Source organism: Alligator mississippiensis, chromosome 1 (assembly GCF_030867095.1).
Source record: "Alligator mississippiensis isolate rAllMis1 chromosome 1, rAllMis1, whole genome shotgun sequence".
NCBI lineage: Eukaryota > Metazoa > Chordata > Crocodylia > Alligatoridae > Alligator > Alligator mississippiensis.
In genome coordinates, this window is record NC_081824.1 from 477898328 (window position 1) to 477917735 (window position 19408).

Consider the following 19408-nt stretch of genomic DNA (forward strand, 5'->3'; position numbering starts at 1 on the left):
GTGTCAGCTAGGGTGAGGCTCCATGCACACGCTCTCAACTTGCAGTAAGCAGAAGCTAAATGGAAGCAGTTTAGCCACTCAATGAAACAGAGCTAAGTTGTCCCAGGTTAGCCTCCACTTACCCTTGAGTGAAAGCAGACACGTGGACTGCTATTGTGGGAATAGCTGACACGCGCTAGGTTCCCTTTCCCTTTTAATTTGTCCACTTGTCCATAGTTTGGACAGAGCCAATACAGTCGAGACTTTTGAATTCGATTCCATCCCTCTATCCCGTTGCATAGAACGGATGCACCAACATTCACAGAGGGACGTACACCACGATCTTGAAGGTGCTCAGGATCTAGGAGGAGGCCTGAGAGCCTGCAAGTCAGATGGTAATTCCTTGTGGCTTGAAAGAGTCACCTGGCAGCGCATTTCCTTCCTGCAAAATCCAGGCTTCTCTGCTCTGCGCTCTTCGAAGCCCCCCTACTGTTAGTTCAAATTGAAAGCCAACGGGTCACAGACAGCATTAAGCACCAAGAACAACGCAGGCCAAATTTCACCAGTGCAGACACCTACACCCATATTTCTGAAAATATACATGGTCAAGTTTACAATCAGAGTCAACGGCAATTGCCACTGCCCAGATCCTCTGAGAAATCGCACTAGTTACTTAGGGGTATCAACGGGGACTTGTGTTCAACTTTGGCCCCCCTTTCCAAATATGGTTGCCTAAGGACTCTGAAAGAACAATTAAATGAAGAACATCTGATTCAAGCAAGGGAAAGAGCTGATGAACAGGGAAGGAGGCGGCCTCTTTGCCTGGGGTTGGAATGGACATAGATAAAAGCATGGACACTGAGCTACGGCTACACATCAGACTGGGATAAATCACGCTCCGGCAGCAAAGGGGTTCTTGGGGCGGCAAGGCGGACGCTTTCATTCAATGCATGTTCTAGGAACAAGAACGCCCTTCTCATTCAAAGCTGCTCGTGACAACCATCCTCTCACCCAAGTCCCGCAACAAGGCTGAAGGGAGAGGATGCAGCAAGTTTTGGCTGTACTCAATACCCCTACAAAGGAAGTTCTCCTTAAGGCAGGGAGAAGTCAGGGTCCCATTTTTGAGAATGAAGGATGCAACCGTCAAGGAGGGGAAAGCAGTTCCAACACAGACAGGTTTGTAACGCAGCAAATGGTTTAAATTCAAGGCTTAACTAATCTGCACTCTCTTAGAGTATGAATCTTGTTAAAAACTAAAGCATCCAGCCAGCTGGAGGGACAAGACGATGTTTTGTAGATGAACCCCCATAACTATGGAGAAAAGGCAGACTTCCCAAGAAGAGCCCATCTCCCATCATCAGTCCCACTTTCCATGTTGGTTTTACCCCTTAAGATTGCCTGCAAGTCACACGCAGCAGTGTAGGCCTTGCTAGAGCAGTGATCAGTATATATACTGCCCACATAAAGGCTCTGACCAACATAGGGCTAGCTGGAGCCGTGACTGATACACAAACTGCTTACACAAGCTTAAGCTGGAAAATACGTGCGTGGTTCAGGCGTACAGATTCATCACAAGGTTAACTGATGAAGCTGGTACAGATGGTCTAAAATACATGCAATAACAATGGGATGTACAGACAAGAGGATGATTCATCCAGGGAGTAGAAAGGTCTTGTAATAGATCTTATTAAGTACAAGGAGCAGGCTGTGTATAATGTAAATGGGATTTGTTGAGAGTAATGTACAAAGGCAAACTACAAACCCTTGCAATTTTGTACGTGGCCCAGGGGACACATGCTGGGAGTTGTGCCTCTGCTTTCCTGCAAGCACCCAAGGCTAACCCATTCACCATGGGCAATCTTGTGGTTGCGCCAGAGGAGAAAGCAGACGTCTTTAACAAATTCTTCACCTCCATTTTCTTGTGCAGGGACCAGGACTCCCCCACCGTAATTCAAGATGGACTCGAGGGGAACGCCTCCAGACCTAAGGCTGAGGAGGACCGGGTTAGGGTGCTTCTGGAGGGGCTAGACATGTTCAAATCAGCAGGTCCAGATGCTCTCCACCCCAGGGTGTTGCGGGAGCTAGCAGTGGTTATTGCAGGGCCCTTGGCACAGCTTTACGAGCGCTCGTGGTGCTCGGGCCAAGCACCAGATGATTGGAAGATAGCCAGTGTGGTCCCCGTCTTTAAGAAAGGGAGGAGGGAGGACCCAGGCAACTATAGGCCCGTCAGTCTTACCTCAAACCTGGGGAAGCTCTTTGAGAAGATCATCAAGGAGCACATCTGTGATGGGCCAGCATTGGAGATGATGCTCAATGGCAACCAGAACGGATTCATCAGGGGCAGGTCATGTCAGAACAACCTGATTGCCTTTTACGATCAGGTCACAAAAGCACTGGATGCACGTGTCGCCGTGGATGTAGTCTTTCTGGACTTCAGCAAGGCCTTTGACACTGTCTCCCACCCCATCCTCATTAAAGAACTAGGCGACTGTGGCTTCGATGCCTACAGTCAGATGGATTGTAAATTGGCTGAAGGGTCGTACTCAGAGGGTGGTGGTGGACGGGTCATAGTCAGTCTGGGGGGAAGTGGGCAGCGGAGTCCCCCAGGGCTTGGTCCTTGGGCCCACACTGTTCAATTTCTTTATTAACGATTTGGATGACGGGGTGAAAAGCAACCTGTTTAAATTTGCTGACGATACCAAAATTTGGGGTGAGGTGGGTACGCTAGCAGGGAGGGAAAGACTGCAGAAAGACCTGGATAGGTTGCAGGGGTGGGCTAACAAAAACAGGACACATTTCAATACTGACAAGTGCAGGGTGCTGCACTTGGGCAGTAGTAACCGGCAGCACACTTATATGATGGGAAACTCCCTTCTTGAGAGCACGGAGGCAGAAAGGGATCTTGGAGTCATCACTGAGTCCAAGATGAACATGGGCCGACAATGCGAGGTCACGGTCGGCAGGGCCAACCGGACCCTATCGTGCATCCACAGGTGCATCTCAAGTAGGGCCAAGGAGGTGATCCTCCCCCTCTATGCGACACTGGTCAGGCCACAGCTGGAGTACTGTGTCCAGTTCTGGGCACCCCACTTCAAGAGGGATGTGGACAACATCGAGAGGGTCCAGAGGAGGGCTGCCCACATGATCCGGGGACAGCAGGGCAGACCCTACAATGAGAGGCTACGGGACCTGAACCTGTTTAGCCTTCACAACGAAGGCTGAGGTGGGACCCGGTGACCGTCTATGAACTCACCAGGGGGGACCAGAAGGGTTTGGGGGAGACCTTGTTTCCCCTAGCACCCCCCGGGATAACAAGGAATAATGGCCACAAGTTGTAGGAGAGTAGATTTAGATTAGACATCCATAAGAACTACTTCACAGTCAAGGCAACTAGGATCTGCAACCAACTTCCAAGGGAAGTGGTGCTGGCTCCTACTCTGGGGGTCTTTAAGAAGCGGCTCGATGCCTACCTGGCTGGGGTCACTTGAGCCGAGTTTTCCTCCTGCCCAGGCAGGGGGTCGGACCTGAAGATCTGCAAGGTCCCTTCTGACCTGACTTCTAGGATTCTGTGATTAGTGTTTGCTACGTGCCTGGGCAGGATAAATCTAGCCAATGCCAACTTATATCATTTTCAAGGGTTAGTCATATTCAGACTGGCCAGGGTCACTCGGGGAAGAGAGTCAGCACTAGGGGCATCTCAAACGAATTTACAAAGCAGTGACACAGTGGCTAGCAAGAGGTAACTTCTGACAGCCTACATAGTTATCCAAAGAATGGATTTTCAAGTAGGACAGTCACCTGATTTCTGCTATATTCAATGGGAAGTCACTAATCCAGCTGGATTTTAGCTGCTCTAGGAACAGAGGGACCTGCAAGCTCAATGCTGATATGTTCCAAGCAGGGTTAGCAACTGACTGGTCAACTGACTGCATCTCTTTTGAGCAGACAAAACGTACAGCAATTTTACAAAAAAAAAAACCTTACCTTTTTTTGTAGTTTGTGAGACAGAAATAAGATTTTTTGTTTCTTAATAGAAAATTTGTGCTTTTTCTGTGCGTTATTTGGACCTATTGACAATGTTTTACTGGTCAATTGATCAAACTTTATTTGACCAGTCAAACACCCAACCCTAGTTCCAAGCCATCAGCCTTCACTTGCCTTTGAGATGTGTCTTTATGTCTTGCCCCCACTCCCCTTCTTCTGCCTATTGCTGAAAAAGGCAACAGACGCTGAAGGGCATCTTTGTAATGGGAAGCGATCTCAGACACAGCAGGATGCTAGAGAAAAAACATAGCCATGTGTGTCCACAGTCCTTTCCTGTCTTCTGCAGCAAGTGCTGAGGCCCACGCCAGGGCAGACCGGGTGCAGGGCAGGTTGCTATCTTTCCCGATCAGCTCCCATTGTGGCTATGCATAATGCCTGTGTTTATGGTCAAAACAGAGAGACCCTGGGCCAGGCGGACTCCGGCTGGGCTGGACCCCAAGGAGCATCGCCTGCAGCAGGAATCCACACCGCTGCGCCATCTGCGACCGCGCTCTGAATGCTCTCTCTGGATGGGTGATCAGAGCTGCAGGCACTGGAGCAAGGGCTCCGAGTTGGAGCTGAACTGGGCCCCAAATCTACATTACACATCTGAGTCTTTATGGGCTGACTCCATCCTAGAGCTCTTGATAAGGCACATGCACAGCTCTGTCACCCATCACTTACAGGCATCCAGTACCTGCCTCCATAATGCTATGCTGACACAATGGTTCACTAACGACCTAAAGGACAAGCCCAGCATCAAACTCTCACTTTCCGTCTCTCCAGCCCTCTGAAGGTGCTTTGCACAGAGCTCATTTCCCAGTTCCTTTCCTCTGATTCATCAGCTTCCCCTATTTTTTGCCTGGATCTTTTGCTGCCATCCCACTTCCCTAAACCACCTCAAAACATGGGATAAGGTTAGTGTCAGCTCCTCCCCCCCAAAAAACTGGCATAAAGATTCCAGAGCAGGGCAAGAAAACACAGTCTGTGAAATATTTAAGCTTCAGAAAAGATAAACCCAAATCAATTCAGCTTGGCAATGCCCCAGAAGACCCCTATGGCTTGTTAATTTGGGCTATAGGGTTTTTATGAATGAACAACAACAGGTGACATTTATTTAGAACCTTTCTTTTGGAGCTAGAGATAATTTATAAAATAACAACCCTTGCTAGGTTAATTGAGACTTGGAAAAAAAATCGACTGACTTTACCTGTGGAACACAGCAGCTTAGCAAATGAGCCACAAACAAGACTCATTAATGCCCCCCACACCAGCGGCTATCAAACTCTGCTGGCCCATGGGCACTAAGGCTAAGCAAGGACTAGCCAGTGGAAAACAGGAGTGTTAGAAGAGTTGCCAGCAGATCAAGTGAAGTGATTTTTCCCCTCTATGCAGCACTGGGGAGGCCACATCTGGAGTCCTGTGTCCAGTGGTGGGTCCCCCACCACAGAAAGGACGTGGACACATTGGAGAGAGTCCAGCGGAGGGCAACGAAATTGGTTGTGGGGCTGGGGGACAGGAGTGGTGAGGAGAGGGTGAGGGAACTGGGCTGATTTAGTCCGGAGAAAAGAAGACCGAGGGAGGAATGAAGAGCAGCCTTTGAAGCCTGAAGGGTGGTTGCAAAAAGGATGGAACGGGACTGTTCTCAGTAGTGGCAGATGACAGAACAAGGAACAATGGGCCCAAGTTGCAGCAAGAGAAATTTAGGCTGGGGATTAGGAAAAAACTTATCACGAGGAGGTTAGTAAAGCACTGGAACAGGTTACCCAGAGAGGTGGGCATCTCTATCCTTGGAGATTTTGAAGACCTGGGTAGAGAAAGCCTTGGGTGGGATGATGTAGTTGGGGCTGGTCCTGCTTTGAGCAGGGGGCTGGACTACATGCGACTTCCTGAGGTCCCTTCAACCCTCACTTTGTATGATACTATGAACAGCACACTTGGCTCTCTGCAGCCACCTGAAGGAATGCATCTTGGCAAACCACCACATTTCTTGTGGCTGGCAGCAATAACAAAGCGTTGAACAGGCAGCATGCTGATGGTGAGTCCTTGCGTTGAGACCCCAGCCCTGCCCTAGCTGTGACAGCACCCTGCTTCCCCTCAAGATGCTCCAGTCTGCTTTCAAACCTCTTGCCATGCAGCTTTGGATGTAACTGTTCTCGCAAGCTCAACATCCTTCCTTCTACTCTGTGCCACTAGCATGGAGTGCCTCCTGCTGGCAGAGGGTACGGGAAGGGAAAGCAATGTGATGGAGCTGCATTGAGAAAGCATTTGAAGAAGTTATGCAACAGGTGAAACAGCAAAAGGCTTTTCCTAGAACAGTCTCTGGAAATTCAATTGATGCTGTTCCCAGTCCTACTGCATCATCGTTCAATGACCTCAGATCCCCATCACCCAGTCAAGCCTTTTACCATGGATCCCTCTCACATATGGAGAGGGTGCTGGGGTATCCACCCGAGCCTCTGATGCTGAAACGGATCTGGGGGCTTTCCACATCAGAGCCTGAAGCCTCCTTGACCCCTTGAATCCCATGTGCTCCAAGCTGGTACAGAGAATCAGTGGAGCTGCATCCAGCGGCATGGCGGGCACTGACATTTCCTTTCGGAGGAGCCCTGCAAGACGCCAAGCATCTTAACAGATCTGCCAGACAACTGAACTTTATGTTCAGGGCACTCCAGCCTATCATTAATATTTCCCCTGCCTGATTTAATGATATGACAATCGATAAAGCGACGACCACTGCTCAGATCCTAGACAGTCAAATGTATTTACCAGCAGGGGCATCTCTTTTTTAATTAAATAAAACCCTCTGATCAATGTTTGGGATGTTTATCCACTTTTTAACCAAATCAGACCCAAGCTACTCGCTATTAACAGCCTCTCTCTCTCACACCCACATATTTCTAACAATTTGCACGCCATTAAAGACTTAAAAACCTTGACTCCCTAGTACCCAGCATAGCGAAGGACAGTGCCAATGCAAAACGCTCTGCAGAAGGAAGTTACAGCTCAGATCGAGTGGAGCTTTGCAATGGGTTTCAGAAGAACCTCGAGGTTACTAAAGGCTTTCAGGGGCACCAGGATGGTTGGATTCTGCTTCCCCAAACCAGGCTGGACCAAGTCTCTTGGAAGATTTCCAGGGGTTTGGGTCCCTTGAAAACACACCCTTCCACACTGGATTTGGGCACTGCTGGTTCCAGCTGCAGCAGGAATCCAGTCTCAATGGTAATAGCATAAGTAACTTAGCAGAGATCGTTCCCTTCCATTAAACAGAAGTACTTAGGCATGCGAGTCTAAAGTCAGCAGAAGGAGGCAGGGTAGATTTGCACCTTATGGACTAAACTAAATCAGGGAAGTGTAGCGTGAATTTTTGTGAGCCCGATCTCACTTCATCAGCTGCTGTGAAAGGGAGGGTTCAGAGAGCCAGAGGATGGACAGACAGACATGCACCCCTGTGCTTTGTGAACAGGCTCTACTTTGCCGTGAAGCAAACAAGACCTAAAACTCTGACACTTTGATCCATCCAGAAGGGAAAGAGGTCCCGGCTTTCCTGTCACCAACTATCTCCTGTTCCTTCTCCCCCCAGCTGCCCCGAGACAGATGTGGCTTCTATTCATCCCTCCTATCCCATGAGTTCTGGGTGAGTAACTCAGTGACACTACAACTCAAAGCCTGAGCCCAGAGGGCATGTTTGAGTTTGTGCTCAGTGCTGGGAGCAGGCGCGGCTCGCTCTCCTGACAGGTGGAGGAAGAGGAAACTGGAAACTTGAACTTTGGCGACGAACAATAGCTTCTGTTTCTCTCAGTGGCTTTAACATCTCTCTGCCCCCACGTCCCAATATGTTACTGTTTAACTGCATGGGTGGCTGACGCTAAGAAGTGCTCGCTCTCTGGGGACTGGCTGCTTTAACTGCAGAGAGAGAAAAGAAAGACTATCTTTTACCATGAAAGCATAAGCTCCTGTTTAAACTCTGGTGAAAGAGTCCGTCTGTCCAACAGGTCTCCTCAAGCCATTGCAAAAGCCTTTGATCAGGCTCTCTTCCTCCTAGAGATTGAAAGATGAAAGACTGCTTTGGCTTAATGTCTCAAAGCTGATCATTAGCGTCTTGGTAGAGCACAACCACACAGAAGGCTGTCCAGAAACATTACACACTCAATGCAGACAGTTGGACACAGCACAGGGAAAAAGGATGTGCAAAGGCAAGGGAAGGGACAAGTTTTCAATTATGGTTTGAATGGGAGAAGGGAAGGCAGGCAGTTGCAGAAGAGGGTGAGGTGACAGCAACTGATGTGATAAACCATGGACAGGAGCATCACCAAAGAGGGTGTGTAGAATAGGGAGAAAGAGAAAGTCAGAAGAGCCTGAAGGGGTTAAAAGGCAGGTAAGTCTCAGTTAGGTCTCAAAGTGTTCAGGATGCCGGTGGTGCTGGCTAAAGAAGTGGTGACATGAAGTGTAAAGTGAGATCACGTCTGATCACACGTGGTGCAGAGAGCTGGACCAGAGCAAAGGGACTCTGGACAGCCCCAAAAAACAGACTCCCTCCAGAACAATGCAACGGGCAGATCTTATCTGCTGGCAACCCCAAGAGCTTTGCAAAGCTCTGCGACTGTCAGCAGCCAGGCCCTGCAAATGCAGAAGCTGCTCAAGCTGAATAAAACGTGCTCAGCCTCGTTAGAACCTGCTCAGAGACAGAGAGAGAGAGACACAGAGAGCTAGAGTTACTTCTCAGCCGCTCTCGGGGAGAGAAAGGAGGCCTTCAAGTTCAACTCTGAAAGCCACAAGAGAAAGGCTGCAGGGAGCTCGGTCCAACAGCTCATTATGGAGTCACAGTCACAATCTCAGGAGATTTTATGGTCATGTTGGCAAGGGCGACCATGGAAACAACAACACTGAGCCAGGAAAGCATTAGCAACACGCTCCCGAGACTCCAGCGAGTCGGCGGTGACAACGCACTGTCAAAGCTGCACAATTACCCACTTCTTAAGCAAGGCAGCTGATGCTGACGAAAAACGGTTCGAACCCACCTAACAGAGAGCACCTTGTGGGACCCAGTGCAGGAAAGTACTGTGCACACAACACCTTTCTGGTATTTCACTCCCATCCCAAGGGAACAAGGGCTATGGTAGGTATAAGGAAGGTATGGGACAGGGGCATGGGCTGAAACGTCATGTAAGAACTGCTGCTCAAGTCAGGTAGTGAAGAATCTGGCCCAGACAGGGTTGCAAAACTTATTTCAGAAAGAAAAAAAACCTACTGATTTACATGACTGGTGAGAAGAGGCTGAGTGGCTTGGGCTTATTTAGACTGCAGAAGAGAAGACCGAGGGGGATTGAATAGCAGCCGTCACCTCCCTGCAGGGGACTGCAAAGAGGATGGAGCTGGACTGTTCTCAGTGCAGGGCAGATGACAGGGCAAGGAGCAATGGGCTCCAGCTGCAGCAAGGGAAGTTGAGGTTATATATGAGGAAAAACTCTCTCAGACGAAGGGTAGTGAAGCACTGGAACAAGTTACCCAAAGAGATGTTGGAGTCTCCATCCCTGGAGGTTTTTAAGGCCCAGCTCGACAAAGCCTTGGCTGGGATGATGTAGTTGGGGCCGGTCCTGCTTTGAGCAGGGCATTGTACTAGATGTGACTCCTGAGGTCCCTTCCAGCGTTCATGTTCTATGACTCTATTTCATTTCCATGTGAATTACCTTGGACATAAAAGACAAAAGTGAGAGTAACGCAGGAACAGCAGCAGAATTCGTTCCAAACAGAAAACAGCTCCAAGGTTTAGCTGGATCTCACCAGGGTCTTTAAAGGCCAATTCAAATGGTCCAAACAATTTAAACCAGACGTTGACGCAGAACAGCAGCCAGGCCCCAGAGCACACCCTTGCTCCAAGGCTGCTCCTTCCACCCATATATCCTCCACAACTGAGCTGCTGCACTTAAGACTCCTTGGCTGCAGATTTTCCTGCATCCAGTCAGTGTAGAGTACCATCACAGCCAGTCACAACCATCTCCAGACGGTGAAACAGCCCAGACCCTGCAGATCCCATCTGGGTCTCACTGGAAGAATTGCCTACTGGGACCTGTAGCCGGTCAAGATCATTGCAGTACCACAATGCAGGGTGCCGGCAGTTAGGTGCAGCCCTAGTCTTGACTGGACCTAATTGGTTGGAAAGGATTTTCTGTCTGCTATTTGTTTTGCTGGCACTGCCTGGGAGCCCAGTTACAGAACAGTACCCTGCTGTGCCAGGTACCTGGGATAAAAGGTCCCCGCTTTACAGTCTTGAAGACAAGACAGCAGGTGGATACAGAAAGAAGAGCGTGAGAAAACCAGAACACTTGCCCAGCTCAGCAGTTTAACAAAACAGGAAGGAATGGCAGCAACTCAAGCAGCAAGGCAGCCCTTACCGAAAATCCACCCAGGGGACTGGATCCACTGAGAATGACCCTCCTGCAAACGGAAAGGTTAGATCTCTCCAAAGGAAAGCCAGCTGGCGGCATACCTCTGGATCTGATTAACGTGCCAATTCCAGGGACTGCTCATCATTTTGAACGGGCATGGTAACAGCCCGCTGACACACGTCATGTTTCTGAGTCATCCGCGTGCAGTGCTTATAAGAATACGGCTCTATCATATTTATTTGACTAAGGTACTCTGCTGCCCGCCCACATATTTGCAAGTGGTTTACTGAAAAGCAAGACTGCAACGTTGCAAATCAATATTATAAAAACCGGGGGGGGGGTCACAGTATGATTTCTAGTCTCCCGATTCCCTTTTCCCTCTGACACAATGCCCTATGTTGTGTACAAGAGGGTATACGATGCCCTGAGCTATCCTGTCCAGCACAACAGCCTTCTGGGCAGGTACAGTCAAAAAGCAGAAGGGACCTATAGTTTCCTTGTAAGCTCCCAGGGAAACCAGGTCAGTCCAAAAGAAAGGGGGTGGAGGGGTTCTTTTGCTTTTAAGGAAAAAACCCCCCAAAACCAGCACTTAGATGAATATATTGGCCTGCACTTGCTCTCTTGGCAGGGGATGGGACCTGACAAGTCAGAGCCGCCTCCCGAACTAGAACCACCCACTGCTTCCGAGAGTACTAACCCCAACCTCTCCTTCTCCTGCTTCAAGCCCACTGCCCCCACTGCAGTTGTCACCCAACCCTGGAGGACCAGGGCAGCCCCTGCAATACCAGCACTGCCAGCTACAGCATCTGCAGCCTGCTGCTGCCTGCACCCTACCCCCCTTCCCATTACCCCCACTTTCCACTTACTCCACCAGCTCCCTGCAGTCCCTTCGTAGCATCTGATGAAGTAGACTGTTGCTGGTGAAAGCCTACAGCCTTCTGATTTAGTTACTCTGCAAGTTGCAACCCCACCCTGCCTTCCACCAGCTCCTCAGCCATAGCAGGGTTCAATCTGAGCCTATCCTTCTTGCCTGTAAAGTCCTTCGATGTTCTCAGAGTCCATTGAGATGCACCCTCTGCTCACTTAGGGCTGAGCTCCTCTGTCCCTCCGAATGAGCTGGCTGCCACTGGTGACTGCTCATGCCTGACGATGATGAAGGGTGACAGGGAGCGCCACTTTCTTTTAGCACTGAACGAGGAACTCTGGTAGAACCAGGAATGCCGCATTACCCTTCAAGACGCTGCCCCCCTCAGTCTCGGAGAAGGCTGGGCCCACAACTCTCCGCTGGGAACTGGCTTTTGGCTCCAGTTTTATGGGCATGACCCTCATCCTTGCAAACAATTTCTTTGTAAAGTGTGTCACCCAGAATAGGTTTCTGGTATTCCTACCCAAATCTCATTTCAAACAGTTGTCTCGGTGTCGTCTGCCCCATGGAACGCCTTCACCCCTGCCTTGCTGTGCTGGTAGAGGAAGAGTTTCATAGTAGTTAGGGGTCAGAAGGGACCTGAATAGATCATCTAGTCTGACCCCCTCCACTGGCCGGAGCACACACTGGGATCACACAACCCCAGACAGGTGCTCCTCCAACCTCTTTTTGAATTTACCCAAGGTAGGAGCGAGGACCACTACCCTAAGAAGTTGGTTCCAGATCCTGGCTACCCTGACAGTGAAATAGTGCCTCCTAATCTCTAACCCAAACCTATTCTCTAGCAGCTTCTGGCCATTGTTCCTCATCACCCCAGGTGCTGCTGGGGGGAATAGGACCCTTCCTATTTGCTGCTGATCTCCCCTAACGAGTTTATAGGCAGCCACCAAATCCCCCCTCAGCCTCCGCTTGCTAAGGCTGAACAGGTTCAGGTCCCTCAGCCTTTCCTTATAGGGCCTGCCCTGTTGCCCTCCAACCAAGCAGGTGGCCTCCTCTGAACCCTCTCAAGGCTGGCCACATCCTTCTTAAAGTGCGGTGCCCAGACCTGGACGCAGTACTCCAATTGAGGCTGGACCAATGTCACGTAGAGGGGGAGGATCACCTCTCTGGACTGGCTTGCGATGCATCTCTGGATGCACGACAAAGTGCGGTTGGCCTTGCTGGCTGCGGTCTGGCATTGGGAGCTCATGTTCATCTTGGAGTCAATAATGACTCCAAGATCCCTTTCTGCCTCTGTGCTCTCAAGGGGGCAGTGCCCCAGCTTGTATGCGTGCTGTGGATTCCTCCTCCCCAGGTGCAGCACCCTGCATTTATCTACGTTGAAGGCCATCCTATTACCATCCGCCCACTTCTGTAGTCTGTCTAAGTCCAATTGCAGCCTCTCTCTCCCTTCGAGTGTGCCTACCTCTCCCCACATCTTGGTGTTATCAGCAAACTTGGACAACGTGTTTTCCACCCCCTCGTCCAAGTCGCTGATGAAGATGTTGAACAGCGCGGGTCCAAGGACCGAGCCCTGGGGGACCCCACTGCTCACCATCCTGCCAGGTCGAGTACGACCAGTCCACCACCACTCTCTGGGTGCGCCCCCTCAGCCAATTTTTGACCCATCCAACTGTGAGGGCATTAATGCCACAGTTGCTCAGTTTATTTATGAGAATGGGGTGAGAGACAGTGTCAAAGGCCTTCTCAAAGTCCAGAAAGACTACGTCCATAGCGACACCATCATCCAGGGATTTAGTTACCTGGTCATAAAAATTCAACCCTGAAAAGCGCTGAGTGATGCTGTTTGGGTGGAATACAGAATATAAGAGATGTGGTGAAGCTGGGAAGCTGTTCTTCCCCACTTGAGCAAGGAACAAAACACCCAGCAGCAGTTTGCACTAGAGAACACAGGCCACTGAATTACTAACATCTGGGAGCTTCTTCCTCGGCCTGAGCTGGAAGGACAGAGGCGAGTAAGGCAAGCAGACATTTCATAATCCAGGCGCTGACCTGTCTCTGGTCCATTTTACTGCCACTGCTTAATGAGCCAGGTGGCAGGACAGCCAGTCTTACCCCATGCCCCTGTCCCTGCCAGGGTTTTCAGTGCACCCTGGGCCTCAGGTTGAAGGGCACCAGAATCTGAAATTAAGCTGAACCCCCTTGCAGTGCCATCTGCCTCCCTACTGTCCACCCTGCCATGGGGGTCAGACAGGTTTCCAGAAGCAAGGGCAGCCAGCAGCACTAAGCGCACAGGATGAAGCGGGGAGCAGGCAGGGACGGCACTGCGCCCTGCTGGCAGGACTCAGAATTGCTCTGCAGTGTGTCACAAGTGCTATACTGCTATTCACCAACAGGGAGTTCTCGGCTCTGGGGGAACAGGCCTGCACGCCAGCTCTGCTCATGCCTTCGCCGCACCGTGCAGTCCAACAGCAACCATGAAGTTCGTGTGTTGTTATAGTTATGCCTCAAAATGCTGGGTGAGGCTGGCTGCGAGGGGGGGGTGGTATTGCTTTCGTAATGCAGTGCGACTTCTGACCATCCCAGGGCACTGCGGACGTGGTTTTTGTTGCCAGACAGATCCAAGAAAAATGTCAGAAGCAAAATCAAGAACTGTTCCTCCCCTTCACTAACCTGACCAAGGTCAATCGTGAAGCTCTGTGGACCATACTCCAATGTCTTGGCTGCCTGCTGAAGTTTGTCACCGTGCAGAGGCTCCTGCATAATGATATGACCGCCACCATCCTGAGTGGAAGATCTGAAACTGATGCTTTCCATATCTGGACTGGGGTCAAACAAGGTTGCGTGATTGCTCCCACCCTGTTCACCATCTATCTGACCATCATCATCCACCTTATCTGAGATGATCTACCACCCTGTGTCAGTATCCAGTATCGACTGGACAGGAAGCTTTTCAATCTTGGGCGCTTCCGGGCAAAAACAAAACTCACCACCAAGGACATCCACGACCTTCAGTTCGCAGACGATTGCTGCGTGATGGCTCTCTGCACAGGATGCGCAAGCAACCTTAGATCTCTTCAATGCTTCGTATAAGAGACTTGGCTTGTCCTTGACGTCGCCAAGACAAAGGTTCTCCATCAACCCTCCCCAGGCCAGCTTAACATCCCTCGCACTATCTATGTAGACAGGGAGGCTCTGGAGCATGTGGAGCACCTTCTGTATCTCAGCAACCACCTCTCTCAATGGGCTACCATCAGTGAAGAAGTCCAGCAACTGCGCCAGTGCCACCTTCAAGCTGCGACAAGTGTCTTCGAAAATAGAGACCTTTGGAAGTCAATGAAGGTCCTGGCTTAAAAGACTGTTGCGTCGACCACCCTCCTTTACTGCAGTGAAACCTGAACCATCTACCGACGCCACGTTAAAGACCCTCAAAAGCTTTCACCAATGGTGCTGGCATTGAATCCTTGGGATCAAATGGAAGGACTCCCAGACCAGCGCGAGTGTCCTCCGTGAAGCTGTGTCCACCAGCATCGAAGCCTTGCTCTTGAGAAATCAACTCCGATGGACGGGCCACTGCATCCGGATGTCCAAGAACTGCCTCCCTCGCCAGATTCTCTTTTCCCAGCTCTCAGTTGGCCAATGCTCAAAGGGTGGCCAAAGGAAACAGCACAAAGACTCACTCAAGGTTGCCCTCAAGCACGGAGGCATTGACACCAACGGCTGGGTGGAGCGAGCTGCTGACCATTTGGTGTGGCGCCACCTGGCCCAGCAAGGTACGCATCACTTCGAGTCCCAATGTCTCGATACTGAGGCGGAACGGCAGCGGCAGTGAAGACCAACCTGGGGCTGCTAATCCCACTCCCCCAAGCAACAACATGCTTCCGCTGCCGAATGTGCGTATCCAGAATCGAGTTCCTCAGTCACCTGAGGACCCATCAAGCCTGACGGATGTCATCCTTGACTTTGAGGGACTGCCAGCGAGTCCAGCAGCAACCATGAAGCTCGTGTGTTGTTGCAGTTATGCCTCAAAACACTGGGTGAGGCTGGCTGCGAAGGGAGGGGGGGTTATAGCTTTTGTAATCCAGAGGGGGTGTCTGGAGGGGAGGCAGTCACCAACAGGCCTCAGAGAGCAGGGCATGGGGGAGCAGGGCGCTGGGAGGGCATGAGGCAGGGAGCTTCGAGCTCAGAGTGCACACTGAGGAAGGAAGGTGAGTGAGGAACATAAAAGAAGTGGACAAGGGGACAGCTTGCAAAGTAAGGGAAAGGGGCCAGACCCCAGGGAGGGACAGGAGGGGTCAAGTCCTAAGCCCTAGGCAGAGGCAGCTAGCATGCAATGCTGTCCCCCTGGCCAAGCTCCCAAACCTGTCATTACTGATGGCATGGCACCTGGGCCAGTGAGCTGCCCACTTACATCCACCTCTCCCCTAAAGTCAGGCCAGTTATCAGGCCTTGGCCCACCAGAGCTGGGCTGCCTCCTCCAGGGTCCTGCAGAAGGGAAGCGGGTACTCCTCTGACTGTGGGCTGCACAGCCCCCACCACTCCCTTGCTCCAGGAAGAAAGCAGAAGCGGCAGCTCACAGCAGAGGGGACCTGGCTTCCTGCGTGCTGGGTGAAGGAGGCTCAGTGGATGGTAGGAGCTGGAAAGCAAATGGCTCTCTTTCTCCCAACACTTCTCGGTCATCCTGAATTTCCCACCCTGTGGCAGGTTGAAGCAGAAGTCTTTGGAGACTTTTGGACAAGGAGAAAGAGTGAGACAAAGGCCCCAGCAGGAAGGACACCTGCCTGGAGCGTGGAAGAACCACATTCAAGTTCATGTCCAACTGAATCAGGGGCTTGAAGTTGGGGCTTCCACATGCTAGGGCGGTGACCCGTGTGCTGGGCTGTAGGGCCACGCTCACTCCGAGACCCCACAAGCACTTCAGCTGCTTTGCACGGACAAGCTGCCCCTTGGGATACAGGAGACGCAGGCTCAAACCCCCACTCCAAAGCCAGCTGCACTGGGTGAGAGGATGAGGGAGGGAGCCCCTTCCAAACTAGACTGGGTTTCCTCCAAACCAGACAAAAAGGTGCACCGAAAAATCCCCAAACCATCCTAAAGGGGAGGTGGCAAGGGCTGCAAGATAGCTGCTCCCCCAACATGCCCCCACACCTTCCTCCTCTCATACATACAATGCAGGAGAGCATTGGTGGAGGAACTGAAGCTGTGCTTGGTCCTGCCCAGCCAGAAGCCAGGTTTAGACAGCACAGGCCCATCCCGGGCACTCAAGAGTGATGCTCTGGAGCGCTGTGCCCCTGGCTGGTGACGGGGAGTCCCTTTTACAGGGAGGAAACACCCTGGCTTGGTACGCTTTTTAGCTCTACTGGGAGGTGGCACCCTGACGTCCTTATGTCCCCATATGGTAGCAATGTAACAGGTCTGCCCCAGCCTTGAGGCCTCACTGGCAGGACAAGGAGGGAACATGCTCCACTCTGCCCCAGTCTCTCTGCTCAGGTCACCAACAGAAAGGTCAGTTCCAGGGATGGCTCATCTGCCCACGAGGAAGCATCCTAGACCCACATGCCACCTGATGCGAGTACCCACTTCTGGCAGGCTCACACCAGAGACAGGTACCAGTCCTGTGGCAAGCCAGCCAGCCCCTGTACCAGCTGAGGGGGCTGGTCCTACATACTCACAAACTCAAAACAAGCACCTGGAAGGAGAATCGGGCCTGGCTAGCAACAGCTTTGGGGATGACACCTGCCCAGGCAGGGACAGCAAGAGCAGATCAAGGAGCCACTGACCTCTCAACTTCGGAAATGTTGTTGATCCTGGAGGCTTCCAGCAGGGCGTCTTCTAGGGAGAGACAGAGAGGAGACGAGTGAAGGCACTGGCAGGAAGGCCGCACACACGTGTGCCCCCAACAACCACAAGAACGGTGGGAATGCCCTGTACGTCATGGTACAAAGCAACCCCTGAACTACCAGGGCTCAGATGAAATTCATCCTAACCCCCCCTGCTAAGGGATTCATCGTGACACCTTTCTTTGGAATAGGTGGTACTGTACCCGGCTGGAGAGGGGTCTGGCTGACTCCCAGTTTAGGCACTAGGCTCTCCTACATTGGCTGTATCCCAAATCCCAAGGCTGCAGTAATGACAGGTCCCCGCATGCAGCGCTGTGCAAGGCTCTAGGACAGAGCATAGCTGGGCAGCCCTCCTTTCCATGGGACAGGGACTGGCTGCTCCCCACAGTCTAGTCCCCACGCAGCCAACACTGGCATGAAATGCCTGGAGAAGCCACCAGTAGTTCCCTCAGCAGTCAGTTTTCAGGGAAGGGGCCTGCTCCTCCCGAGTGTCTGGACAGCACCTGGTATATTGCAAGCACCACTGTCTGCAAAGAATCAGGGCTGCGACAACTGGAGGCTGGCAGAGCTGCAAGGAGGAGTCCAGGAGAAGGACCTGGAGTTCCCAATTTTGCAGCAAGGCAAAAGGCAGAGAGCTGGGCCACGAGCGGGGCATAAAGCAAGAGCAACTGGGCTCTCGGGCCCCATGCATCACCAGCACCGTGCTCTATTTCACAGCTGGCCCAAGACAGACAGCAGCAGCCAGAAGTGGAGGGGAAGCTGGTGGGCAGACCAAGAGCTCCACCTTTAGGCTAGAAAGGGGGACCACACTGCCTTGACCGTCACCCTGGAAAGCTCCTGTATCAGCACTGCGCACACATGGCCAAAGGAAGGGACTTGGCATCGGGAAGGGAGGGGGAAAAGCTTCTGTCTCACAGAAACTACTGCATAGCCAGACCCCCAGGGTGGGACTGTTTTACCTCAACAATGTCCCGTCAAGGAAAGCGGGGCCAGGCTGGGAACCCTGGGGCTGGCTGCCCTGTGCCCCCGAGGTAACTGCAGCATGTGCAAACCCTGGGCGGGCTTTTCACCGCTGGGTTGGTGCAGCGCGGCCACAGCAATAGGGGCTGCAAAACAAGGCTGGGATGCAGGGGGAGGGCTCACAGGCCAGAGCAGCTAGGCTGCCTCGAGTGTCCCCACCAGCGGGCAGACAGCTGGCTCAGGCTGGCCCACACACGCAGCACAGACCTGCGCCCCGTCCTAAGGCCCAGCAGCCTGCAGGAGACGACCCTGGCGAAAGCATCCTCTGAGCAAGGGCGGGGGAAAGGGACGAGCCAGGCACGGCAGAGGGCACAACAACCACACAGAGGTTCAGATGCTTCCAGGGGCTTCAACCCGTGGCAAGCTCCCTAGGACATCCCCCTAGCTGGCGAGGGCTGCTGGGATCTGGACACACACGCATCAGGGACTCGAAGGACAGCATGTCCGTGCCCTGCTGGATGCGGTCCTCACTCCCCGACCTGGCACCAGGGGTCTGTGCCTTTAGGGAAGAGGGCGCCTGGCTTCTACCTGGGCCGTTATAACAGAGCAACCACTGCAAAGCCGGAGGCACCCCAAGGTCCCTCGGCTCCTGGGAGCAGGACCAGGCGGTTTGCCCCCTGCCCACAGGATCGATACGCCTAGGCAGTGACAAAGCAGGACTTTCCACATTCCCCACACCTCGCGCTGGCTGACTCACCCGGCCTCGCAGCCACAAAGTGCTGTCGACGGGGAAACTGAGGCACCGAGCAGCGCCGACCTGCCCACGGACACAGGGAGCGGCCCACTATGCTCCTCACGGGCAAGACACAGAGGGCAGCGCGCACTGGTGCATGCAGACAGCCCCCTGCCACACACGGCAGCGGGCTCCCGGCTCCCACCTTGTCCCGTTCGGTGCCTCAGTTTCCCTCATCATCACATCTTCCTCACTTAGCCTGCTTTGTCCGCGCTCTCAGGGCTTTACTCCTCGCATCTCCCAAGCCCTGGTCACAACCCACCCTGCGCCACATGCCTGCACGGACTTTCACGGGACTAGTCCTCACCCTGACACGCGTAAGCACGCACAAAGCCGTGGCCTGCCGTTTCAGAAAGCCACCGAGCGGAGCAGAGGAGGGTGCAACGGGGCGCCAGCACAGACACCCTGCATCCCATCGAGGTCTCCCAACACCACTAGCCACCGGGGCCCGTGCACAGCTCCCCTCCGAGGACCGTGCTGCACGCACGGCAGCTGGGCAAACCCCTCCCCGAAGCCACCTTCCCCGACGGGCACGACGGGGAAGAGCTCGCAGTCGCAC

At 52.5% G+C, this 19408-nt stretch overlaps 1 protein-coding gene across 2 annotated transcripts in view; it reads right to left on the bottom strand.

Moving 5' to 3' along the window:
* CLPB (ClpB family mitochondrial disaggregase) overlaps positions 1-19408 on the bottom strand; it is a 107522-nt gene that overhangs the window by 87377 nt on the left and 737 nt on the right. For both annotated transcript variants that reach the window (XM_019481765.2, XM_014603423.3), the window contains exon 2: positions 17037-17088. In XM_019481765.2, the coding sequence (XP_019337310.2) occupies positions 17037-17088 (52 nt within the window). The remainder of the gene's footprint in view (positions 1-17036; positions 17089-19408) is intronic.